At 38.1% G+C, this 12,654-nt stretch overlaps 1 protein-coding gene across 1 annotated transcript in view; it reads right to left on the bottom strand.

Annotated features, from left to right (window-relative positions):
• Positions 1-764: 764 nt before the first annotated feature.
• Positions 765-12,654, bottom strand: part of pcdh9 (protocadherin 9) — a gene marked incomplete at both ends in the record, with an annotated part of 186,534 nt that continues 174,644 nt past the window's right edge. Inside the window, one exon of the mRNA XM_079216910.1 lies at positions 765-1,135. Coding sequence (XP_079073036.1) covers positions 765-1,135 — 371 coding nt within the window. The remainder of the gene's footprint in view (positions 1,136-12,654) is intronic.

Raw genomic sequence — 12,654 nt, 5'->3', positions numbered from 1 at the left:
CAGTACTTGACAAAAGTCTTTATGAAATATGGGCAACATTGAGTATATTACGGGATGGAAAATTGTTTCAAAATCAACCATCGGGTTTTAAAGAATTAGGTAAATGTTTACTCAGTGTACATTATGCCAAATTATATATTTGTCCTGTTGAAATCCCAAATCCTTATAACAAGCCATTATGATGACAGCCAAGAACTGTCCTATTCACTGTGGTTATTACATGTACATGAAAGTGGTTAATAATTCTTATTTACAAACTCACAGACAATGACAGAATAAACAAGTGTCCACTAACAGCGTTATTAGAACACTTTCTGAAATGTAATTCCATATTCTTTGATTGTGTTGATTAATATAGTCCTGAAAGACTCAATAACAACCACACCACAAATATTTGTATATACTGGTCTGCCATGGTAGCTTTTTTTTTCTTCATTTTTTCTAATTTGTTTTTATTTTCTCCATTTTACGCATGTCCTTCCTCCACTTGTCCAAATCACACATGAAGTGGACAGAAAATGTAAAGTTGAAGAAATCCATGGAGGTTCACAAAAAAAAGAAGAGGTTTCCTCTAGAGCCATAATAAAGTGAATTGTAGAGAACACAGCATAAGCACTATAGTTTTGTTGCCTACATAGTATATGTGGCTATCACACTGCAGAAGCATCAACTTAAGTGGAAAAAGATGAAACAAGAAAGAAAACAATAACAAAACAGTAGAGAAGCTCAGGTGGACATCTCACAGCACAGAAGAAAAGTCCATCTTATAGCTGCTGGTCCTTCGGGCTGTCTGGGCAGGAGGCTGGCTGGCAGGACTTAAGACTCACCAGCGGAATATCAGCCATGCCACTGCTTGTGAAGTGTCCCTCTCCGCTCCCAAACTGCTTCCTGTCACCGAAATGCTCTGATCGCCCACTCTCATTTTTCCAGGTTCTGGTTAGAGTATGTCCATTGAGAAGTTTTTCCTTGGGACCCCACTCCCTCTGAGATCCAAAGCTAGACACAGGTGACTTGGGCTGCTGGTATGTTCCCAATGTCGGGGGCATCCAGCAGTTGTCTGAATGTCCCAGGACTAGGCATTCCTGTGTGCACATCTCTGTAGCTTCCACTAAACCACGAGGTCCCAAGGGGCCATCTAAAGGAGAAACATAAAAAGTAAAAATATATTGAGATCAACCACAATACCTGCATTATTGCCTGTTTGTCATATACATGACTACACAGACATACGACTGAAACTGATTGTGAACCACAGGTGTTAATTCATCATGTTATGAAAGAATTATATCAAGCAATATTGACGTCATGTAAAAAAATGATATCTAGTCACAGTCTACTCATTTTGTAATGCTACTTCCAGCAGGATAGCCATGCCACAAAGCACATGTTCCACCAACATGACAGTGAGTGTACCCAATAGCCTCATCTCAATCCTATACTTTTAGGATTTGGTGGAAAGGGAGATTTACACATGAAGGTGGAGACGACAAATCTTCAGCAATTTTCTGTCGCTTTCATGTGAACATGGACCAAAATCTCAAGAGAATGTTTCCAGCACCACACGCAGGACTCACTACACAAAGCCGAGTCCATAATTTGCCCAACATCATCTCAGCCTTCTCCATGTGACTTTTCTTTGGTTAAAAAACTATTGAAAGGAAAACCTTTGCCGGTGAACATAATTGAAGCAGCAATTGTGTTTCCTTTAAAACGTATTGGTAACAAATGAATGGTATACAACAATAGTCTCTTGAATATAGGGTTGACAGGAAAATACTACAATTACGCTAAATATGGAACTATGTGCGTTGTCTCTAGATTTGGCAACTTTTCAAACCCCTTTCGGGACATTATTGAAATAAAGACCAAAGCAAAACATCTGAACTGGCATCAGCTGGTTTCCTGTGCTCATTTAGAGTGCAGGATTCACTAAATAAATGTTCTTTGAACTGTCAAATGAATCCAAAGAAACATGTATAGCGCCTACATAATACATTATAAATATATAATATGTGCAGCTTAAGGTGCGACACTGGAATGATGTCTGATATTTCCTCAGTAGGCTACCCCAACAAGCTGACTTTTGTCACTTCTTTCACCTCTTCAATATTTAATCGCAAACATTTAAAACGTTAAGGGATCATTTGACACTGAGTGAATGAATCTGTGTACAAAGTGGATACAACACAACGAAAGCTTTGTCCGTATCAATAGACACTGTTTGTGAATCTATGATTTTGACCAACTTAATGTAAATAGTTCAGTTGTTCCTGAGTCTGCAGGCCGCAATAGGACATGCTCCCTATTCCCTTCTTAAGTGGAAAGTACTGCTCAGTGAAAATGATCCTAAACCCATTCCCTTAAACCAGAGAACCAAAAGAAAAAAAGAACATTGAAGGTACAGTAAATTTGCATTACAATAAATCATCAGCAGGACATTGCTCTCTAACTCTTTGCTATTATCTGGCTACTCGTCTGATGAACATCCATCACCTTTCAGACATGAAAAACCTTAAAAAGTTAGTGTTTCAAGTTGTATTTAGTTTGTATCTCATTTGATAGGAAAGAATGCATAATGCATGAAATATAATGCACTCCGCTATTTGAAGGAGTATTCTCCTTTGAGTTGTTTGAGTTTATTCTCCTTTTTTTAAAGAAGCAACCAACTTTGTAAATCAAGCTTCAAAGGGTAATGAATTCATCTGTATTTATCCTAAAAAAGAAAATGAGAACTATTTGTCCTAATTTGTCCCTTTGCTTCACAAAAAGCTAATTGGCGGGTGGCTAAATTCTGTAATATTTCAAAGGGCTTTTTTTCAAACTTCTGCCTGGACCTGTTTTTCTCCTTGTTAGTTTAAACTTACTTAGACAATTTGAGATTATTTTTCACTTAGAGTTATCTTATTAGAGGAGCAGAGAGTATTAGAGACATGTTATACTTGTTTATATTTAGTCTTGTGTTAAGCTTAATACCTTAGACCTAAGGATATGCAAAAATTGACATTATGGAAGAAATTAAAGAAAATAGGCATAATAATGTGTTCTTTAGCTCCATAAAATTACATTTTTGTAATAAGAAAAGGCCTGTTGTGCTGATCCGCCTGATAATTGTTTACCAATTTTGTAGCTTTAACTACAATCAAGCCTAACTGTAATGTATGTGGTTTGCCAATCTTTATGGTTATAAACCACAGTGAACATGTTGTTTTTAGTTTTTATCAATTACTTTTGTTCACACTCCACATAAGGATCAATATAATAGGACAATTTTACCTGACTAAAAGAACAAAACTATCGCTAGCATAAATCCCAGTTCTAAATTGAGTGTGACAGTGACTTTAAAGATTACGTAATCACATTTTTTTCTGAATAAAAAATTGCATGAATTATCAACAATTTAGTAAACTATAAATTTGGGCCTTAAAGCACTTATAATAGAGTTACGTTCATATTCCTCTCATGCATTCTCAGTAAAAAAGATAAAGCATATCATCTTAAAAAGGAACCAAAAAAGAAGATAAAAATAGTATATTACCTATTGTTTCATTCAAACAGGGTATTTGCGTGTCAGACAATATGTATTAATACAACTCTAGTTTTCATGTTCCACTAACTTCCACATTGACACTCAAACAATGGGATCTGTCTTTGACAGCATATTTAGATATATGATTTAAATAAAGCCTGGACCCCAAAGAGAGAGTCAGTTATTCTTCTTCATGAATGTGAGTCCATCACAATAACAGGAACTCACAATTGGCACGTGAGGAGTCTAACCAAGACAAACATTATCATAGTTGCAGGAGAGCAACGTAGAGTAGTAATACATGATACCCAGGAGGCAATAAGACAAATTCCTCAATTGAGATTGTAGTGAATGAGCAGACATCCGAGGAGCTGTTACGGGTGAGCGATGTAAGAAAGAGAAAGAACTGTGCACATGTAGATGGTATGCAGTGTTGAGCAGAGGAACAATTTACAGTGCTGCCATTTATTTGACTTTTTGTATTGATCAGAAAATTATTATAATTAATTCGGGATAATGTCAGCAATGTCATTTCTTCCAACTTTGTAATCATGGGGTGCTTGAAAAAATATTTAAAAAAAGGAGAAACAAAGACCCTGACGATGATGATGATGATTTGTTAATCACAATATATCAGTTTGTGATATTAGCAATGTGTGCATTTATTACAGCAGAATTAGGTGAGTGTATTGTCCATATTTCTTCTCTTTTTTTTTAACAAACCCAGGGAGATCCATTCATCAAGAGCACTTTATGCTTCGATATTCCCCTTGTGCAACAAACATGACCATTTGCATGTAGATTGGTACAATCAGTGGGCAGCAGAGGATAATTTGAATCAGCCATTTTCTCTTCTAATCTGTGCATGCCTGTTGTTTGAGACATGACCTGATTGAAAGACCACTTGAGGCACAGAGCTGGTAGGTTGAAAAAAAACAAAAAAAACAAATCCAACAGTATTATATATATATTATAGACCAGTGTTTTCCAACCAGGGATACTTATATCTCCGGGGTTACTTATGCATTTGTATCTGAGATACTTACAATATATATATATATATATATATATATATATATATATATATATATATATATATATATATATATATATATATATATATCCCCATAGTTGTGTTCAAGAAAAAAAATATATAGCCAAATGAGCGCGTAAAAACTATTTAGGATGTAAACAAAGTCAGGATGGCTAAATATAAAGTAGAAATGACTGGAATTTCTACCTTCTGCCATTAGAAGTGATAGTGGTTATTATTAAAACATACTTAGAGGATGTTCAAAGTAAAACATTCTGCCTGTGCAGTCAAAATCCAGGTATTGACCTATTTCTTGCAATTTCTCATTGTAGCACAGTAAAGCACATTTGCACTTCAGCAATATCTCCAGAGTAAGGATATCTCCTCTCCTTTACCTACCAAAAAAAGCAGACTATTATTTTGTTCCCTTCATAATAAAGTGTTGTGGTATATCACTCTCCTGAAACTCCACACTTGCTTACTCAAAACTCTGACTCACAAGTACCAATATTTCAAACAAAGCCCAAACACAACACTACACATTACTGTTGGCTCTCTCTTTACTGTCTCCCTATTGATGCATATGTAGGGGGGAGCCCTACACTTAACAGTGAGTAGGAATTTATTGGTCCATTTAATTGGAAGGACACTAAGAGGTAGAACCTTCTCCCATCAGCCCTCCTCACTTTGGAACCGACTTTCTGACTTTGTAAAAAAAATAGTCCAGATTGAATATTTGTTTACGAAATTACGCACAGTCTGTAACCTTGCTAAACTCCTGCCTTATTAGCCATTGTCTCCACTTTGTTTACTTTTTTGTAATTTGCCATTGACTTAATTCTCCTGTGGTATGGCCTACTATTGTCCAGTTCTTTAATATTCATATCATCAATACACAAACACTCACAGAGACCAATTTATATTTTCAGCTTGTTTTCCTGCATAGCTCTTGGTGATGATCTTTACTGTGAATAGACCTCTGTGATTTCATCAGATTTAACTTGACAGACATTGGCCATCAAGGTTTTTTAGCAGCTTATTCTATTGTATTTTGTCCAAGAATATACTTGTTTGCATTCTGACCTCCCTGTCTGTAATCACCGAAATCTCTTGACTTGTGTATACTTTTGCGTTTTCATGCACAGTAACAGGGCTACACATGCTAATAGCGTAATCAATAGTCAGTCTCTGCTGTAAACTGTGCGACTTGGAAAAGACCAGAGGGTGTCAAGTGACATCCTGCTACTCCTGCTGAAACGTTGAAGAGCTGTGGACAGATGATAAGCACAAGCGCACCATGACACTACAACTGCAGATAAGAGGCCGCAGGATATTTACTCCGTCGTACTGCAGCTTGACAAACGAGTACGTCTGAAATAGATCCCATACGGCCCAGTGAAATGTAGTAACGTAACTCTTTCTTTACTTTTGCACATTGCTTATGAATGTATGTATGCTAAATACAGCAAGTCACTAGCTCTATTGTACATGATCTTTTATGTGCATTTTAAATTGTAAGATTTAAGCAGCAGAGAGGCACCTGATTCAGCTGCATGCATTTGGATGATGCACAGGGAACCCTGTTTGAAACAAGCACCAAAGCATTGCTTGTGAACATGTTTTTTTCTATCCTTATGATTACATAAGATCACTGTATTTATGCATGTTGCCATTATGTCAGATGGGTATTTCATTTAAATTATTTTAGTGATTGTGAGACACAAAACCTTTTTTGTATTGATGTCCACTGACAATGAATCAACGTACCTCAATTCAACAGCATTAGCGTCCATAATCACAAAAAAAAAACATTTTACAAGGTCACAGCTTTCCTATATAGAACTGGCTGTGATTGTAACATCAAGTATCCTTCATTCACACAAAATGGCTTTCACGTTGTTTAGTGCTACTTTGTCTGTGCATTGCTCGTTGCTCATGGTTACTATGCTCACAAAGTCAAGTTTCTCTCTGCTTACACACACACACACACGCACACACAAGCAAATAGCCGGTGGCTGATGTTTGGTGCAGAGCCCCTGAGTGCTTTAAATAACATTAAGGCACAGGTGTTGAGGAATGCAAGGGATTCAGAACCGTGTCAGATGGTGCTTACTTTTGCTTACAGCTCTGTGCAAATGCTGCAGATGTCCACAAAGACAGATAACTTACACACAAAGAAACCATTAGATTGCCTCCTGATAAGGAGTCATTAGGATGTGCTGGGGGCTGGTCTGTTTAATTCTGCAGAAGCTGTTGAATAAATGTGAGCCACGAGCAATCGCTGCTTAACGATGAACACTTTGACCAAACAGTATTCACTTGTCTCTCTTTCAGTCCTCCTACTCAGCATCAACAGATCACAGAGGTTACAGAGGAGGAGAGAGCCATCCTCATTTTTGGCCAGAGGTTGTTTGCAACTATAAGGGAGTATTCTTGTTTTAGTCTGCCGGCTATTGCTAATGAGATAACGTTTGGCTAATTAATTGGATGCACACTATCAGTGCTGATGTGCCAGCCCAACACCAACAACCTACAGCCTTCAGAATGGCAAGGGGGAACGGGTCGAGAGGGAGTGAAAGTGATTGAGTGCGGGGGAATTAGTCTCCATAGGGCTTGTTTATTTATCCATGCTGTTAAGCATGCCCAGATGTTGTTATTTGGGGATGAATGAGGCTTTGTTTTGGTCCAACATGGAGGCTGAAATTGCCATACCACTGTCTCCAGCAGCTGCTCAAAAATACACAAGATACGTCTGGCAGATTCATTCTTTAAATCTGCTGGATGTTTTCTCTGTGACCCGTTCATCCTTCACCACAAAACATACATACAGACAGACATATACCATGATCCATCACTGTATACGCCAAGGCATATAATGATATACAACGTTATGAACATAGCCTGGATTCATACATATCTACCTAATACCAAGAGCAAATATATTGCAAATGGCTTTAGGAGTGGTATGGTGGTTGGTGTCCAACAAAACATAGAATTACAGCTTTGCAGCAAATTTGAAAACAGGTCCTGTGATCTACAGTAAAGACTATCTGGGGTTGGATAAATATGATAGTGAGCAGAGCAGAACAGAGCAACATGCTGGATGCATCCTCAAGAGAATACTAGTCTGGCTGATGGATCCTTTCTAGTGCTCCCTTTGAGGCCCGGCAGCAGCTTCTCATGAGAGGAGATAAAGGACAGGAGGCAGTCAAAATAGAAAAAGAAGACAACGCTTGAGAATGGAAGGATATTTAGATATATAGAACAGAGGAGCAGGCAAAACGGAAGAGAATACAAGCAAAGTGAAGGTGAGTAACAGTAAGAAAAACAAAAGCACAAAGCCTGTCACAAAAAAGCCATAATTTACATAATTTACATGATCCCTGATAGATATTATTGGCTTAGACCTCACTTAAAACTATTCTCAGATCAATTTGTAATTCAAATATTCAGCCCTGGTTACTCTGTATTTGGACCGACACAATGTTAAAAAGTCCTGTGTACAGCATAGTGCGTGAGGGAGTAAGTGGGCTACTGATGCTAGTGTGATGGAAATGAAGCTCGGGAAAAGTCAGTCAATTGGTTTCTTTAAACAAATGTGCACTGGACAGTGCACATACCCCAGAATGTACATAATATATGTGCTCTACATGTGTGCTATATTTATTCACTGAAGGTCATTAAAAAAGTAGCAGAAATTGAACATACACACCTCTCATTTTCCAGTTCTTTGTGGAAGCAACCATGTGCATTGCTCTCATACTTGCCCTGCAGTAATGGGGTTCAGGGTTGGCATCATTATGTATGATTTGAGAAGTATTCACGGTCTGTTGCCTAAATTCCCTACAGCGCTTTAAAATTGCATGTGGTCTGACAGCCCAGGCTACCAATCAACAATCACAATCTTTAACTTTCTGATAGACATCAGATCATTTGGTGAATAGTATTCACATGAGACTCAATGCATTATTGTACCATTCCTCTACAATCTGGTCTTGAGTCAGTAGCCACTTTTTATCAGTAAAGAGCCTACCTGATAAGTAATTCCCTTTTGTTTTTTTTGGTGAGGAGAAGCTATAAAAAACAGAGTAATCCAAAAACATATTTCCCTTTAGCCCTGATGCTCTGCACACTCAGTGTTTCCCTCAAAAGCCCATTGCACCACTCTAGGGTTTAACTTCGCATCCTCTTTAAGTAGAATATTCTATCAAAGTTGTTGCATTTTTAGCAAAGTAACATTAAAAATTAAACAGCTGTTTTAGGAGTCAATATATTTCTTTCTGACCTCATTTTAAAGCTAACTTGATGTTCCCTCTAAATGGAATAGTAATGATTATTCATTTAAAGTGTTGTTGTTGCTATTTTGTAGCTCCAAGATATATAAGTCAATGACATTGAGACTATATTCTCAAAAGCATTGCCTAATGCAGTGATTGTCAACCACTGTGCCGCGGCACACCAGTGTGCCGTGAGAGATCGTCAGGTGTGCCGTGAGAAAATTTCCAATTTCACTTAATTGGTCCAAAAAAATATTATTTAGCTGCCGCAAATGATTTTAGATTGTTTAACGTCTGAGCCTGCAATATAGTGGCTGGCCTAGTCATTTCCTATTGAACAGGTCTGCACCTTGTTCTGCTATTAAACAAACTAAACGGCCGTATGTTATTGATCGTACACGACAGCATATCATTTCTCGGTCGCGTCTACAACTCTTCTCTGCTCTGTGTCGGGTATGGAGGAGTTCCGCCCCGATGCGCTGCACACAGGTGAGCACAAAGCGGACAGAGAGCGAGAGAGAGGCAGAGAGCGGCGAAAAATATGTTGCATGCTTTTTACAATGGGATTTGCTGCTGAAGCTATCACTATTTTAAGCTATGAGCTCTCATTGTTAAAGCCCAACAGTTCATGTATTTGCAGGTCAAGACAAACATCCAACAGGCTGCAGCCTGCGCAAGAGGAAATGCTGATTTTACCGTACGCCGTTAATAGGTTACGCTTGCGCATACGCAACTCTGATTCTTGTCAATTCGCCAAAAGCCGATCTTTTTGAGATCTCCCTCCGTGAGGTCGTCTTTCCTGCTGTTGCGTCTCTCAACATGGAGCATGAATTGAGAGCCGTATCAAATCTACAACCTCGTTTTAAAAGGAAAGCAGCTCACTGGAGCCACTAATACTGATACAACGTGATGCTCACACATCTGCACTCATTCTGTTTTGCAAAAAAATAGCTTGTTGTTTTCCACAATAAGCTATTTAGTTGTAACTAAATATTAGTTATTTTTTGCACGGATATAACTTTATTTAAATTTTTCTAACAAAGTGATAACACTTTTTTTTGTCTGATGGAGCAATCTGGTTTAATTGAAAGTAATTGAGGTACCACGATGTAGTATGTCCGTCTGTCTGTCAGTCGCTCCCCTTTAAAGCTGTAAACCTAGGGGAAACACTGAATACTCTTCCATGCCAGTAGGTAGCGCACTAATTACCTCACCATGTATGCTGTATTATGTTACAATGTGACATTCTGTAACTTTTTGGGTTGTTGGTGTGCCGCGGGATTTTTTTATTGTAGAAAATGTGTCGCGGCTCAAGAAAGGTTAAAAAACAATGGCCTAATGCATATTCAATTTTAAGCTGAACTTTCAATAAAGATGTTAAGTTATTATGGTATGAATCATATACTATGAGTTGTCCAGTGCATTCTAAACCATCCGGCCTCTCTTTGGGAAGAAGATGAAGGTTGTCATGAATCAGATATAGTGGACGGGCCACATAATCTGAAGAGCACAGCGTCAGACATGCAGCAGACTAACAGCACAGTGGCGCTTCAAAAGACCCTGACCTTTCCTGCTCGTCTTCTACTGTATACCACAATTTTTTTTGCAGTTCTGGGTCATGTTACCTCCAGAATTTCAGGCGAGTCCTGCTTTTTAGATTGCAGCAGTGAGGAGAAGAGGATGAGACCGGTGGAGAGTTTTGTCAGTTGAAGCAAGAAGAACCATAAACTTAAACAGCCTGACGAGAAAAAAATGCTAATTATACGAGAGGTGCCAATCACATTGTTTGGGGGGCCTCAACCAGCGTCCCCCAATCGGGGGACCCTTTTATATCAGGAAAATCAAGGAAAAAGTCATGGTATAAATCCCTCCCCCCAAAAATAACAAACATGTTAGGTACCAAATTAAACATAAAAATCAGGGCTACAATAATGTATAATCCCGATGTACAACCTCTAAACACAACTCAAACTATAAATAGGATTAGGGGTTAGGGTTATTAGGGTTAGGGTTAGGGCTAGGGCTTAAAGGGCTACAGTTCCTTCCTGTAATCAGAATCAGATCAGAATCAGCTTAAATGGCCATGTGTGTTTACACAGACATGGAATTTGACTCTGGTTTCACTTAGCTCTTCGATCTTCTACACAATACACAATAAACAAGATAAATATAAAAAAGACAAAAAAGACATTAAAGACAACAGTAGATAAAAAAGTGAAGATAGTGCAGATGGAGGTGTCTGATTAATTGTTCATCAGAGTGACGGCCAGTGGATACTGCATATTTGCCAAAATGGAATTACATCTATTTGTATTAGTATTTATATTTTTACACAGTACACATTTAGTGAAATGTAATAACAATGTCTGAGTAACTATGCATTTACCAACATATCTGCCATCACAGCTTTCCTTTCAGGGTTTTCAAATATATTTTGTATAGTATTTTGTAAAATATCTCTAGAGAGAAAGGTTTCTCTAGCAGAAAGATTAGTGACGATTTGGACAGACTTGCACATGAACAAAGCAAATACTAAGGTTCAAATGCAATTTAACCGACCAGCACTTTAGAAGTGCGGTGCACCTCACAAATGCTGCGGAAATGAAGGGCTGACACACTCTCACATACACGCTGACTCAAAAATGTTGTGCATTAAGAAATTGTCATGTGTTTTAATTGGGCTTGATGGGGATTTTGACAGCTGCACTACTTAAAACAAACAAACAAAGGACCCAAAACGGATTGGGCTTCACTTAGCCCATACTTATCCATCAAAAATGCCTGGATCAATCCCAATCATAGGTATCGGCTACCGACATAGCTACTTATGATGGATTTTTTTTATTTTTTATGAGAGAGCAACGATCAACTTAGACAGTGTCAGTAAGCACAATGAAAATGTGGCGATGCTGCAGTTGCAAAACAAACTGAACTGCACTCATAACATGGAGCGGTGCAAATAAGGGCAAATTTGATTGTTTTCATGGAGCTCCGATGCAACAGACCAGATATTCTCAATCAATTTGCAGAGACCAGAACAACTTCCTTGTGATGGCCTGCTAACATAAAAGGTGCAGAACGTAAGCTTGGTTAACAATAAGAAAAAGTGCTTTCTGGCCTGGAGGCACCAGTAAGAAGACATGATGTGGACTAAACTCCACTGTAGAACACACCTTCCACCCCTTGAGGTGAGATGATGCTACTGTACAGAACATATTCACTCTGTCTCAGCATCCACACTTTAGCCTAAAGCTATTAGGCTGTACAATGCTCTATGACCAAGCAACTGGAAGCTAAGCCAACGACGAGGAAAATGAGGCAGGAAGTCTAAACTGCAGAAGTCATAATGGACTGCTCGCTACATTTGTAAGCACCAGAAAGCATATTCGCCTTTTGCTGTAATCTTTTCTTCCAGACATGTTTCTGCATATTCTTTCAGATTATCTGCATTAGTTGGTACATAATGCAATTTCACTGAAGCTATTCTAGCATTGATATCTTTACATTTTGATCATACAGTGGTATTGTAAAAAATAATCATCATGCCTACATATGGTCACTCTGTTCTTGAGTATTTGTAAAGTCTATACATGTTATATGGTGTGTTGTTGCTTACAAATTCAAATAGAACATACCTTTTCAAGCATAAACTGGACATGGCCTTTTGTACACTTACCCACCATACAATTAAACATTGGTTTTAATAATAATGTGTATTTGATGTTACAAAATACAAGCTAGAAGAACAACGAGAATAATTAGTAATAATGTAGTATGTTAGTAGACTTGTCTGAAAGACTGTTTTGACAGCGCTGCCA

This window comes from Taurulus bubalis (genome assembly GCF_910589615.1).
Source record: "Taurulus bubalis genome assembly, chromosome: 4".
Lineage (NCBI taxonomy): Eukaryota > Metazoa > Chordata > Actinopteri > Perciformes > Cottidae > Taurulus > Taurulus bubalis.
This window is presented reverse-complemented; position numbering and strand designations above follow the sequence as displayed.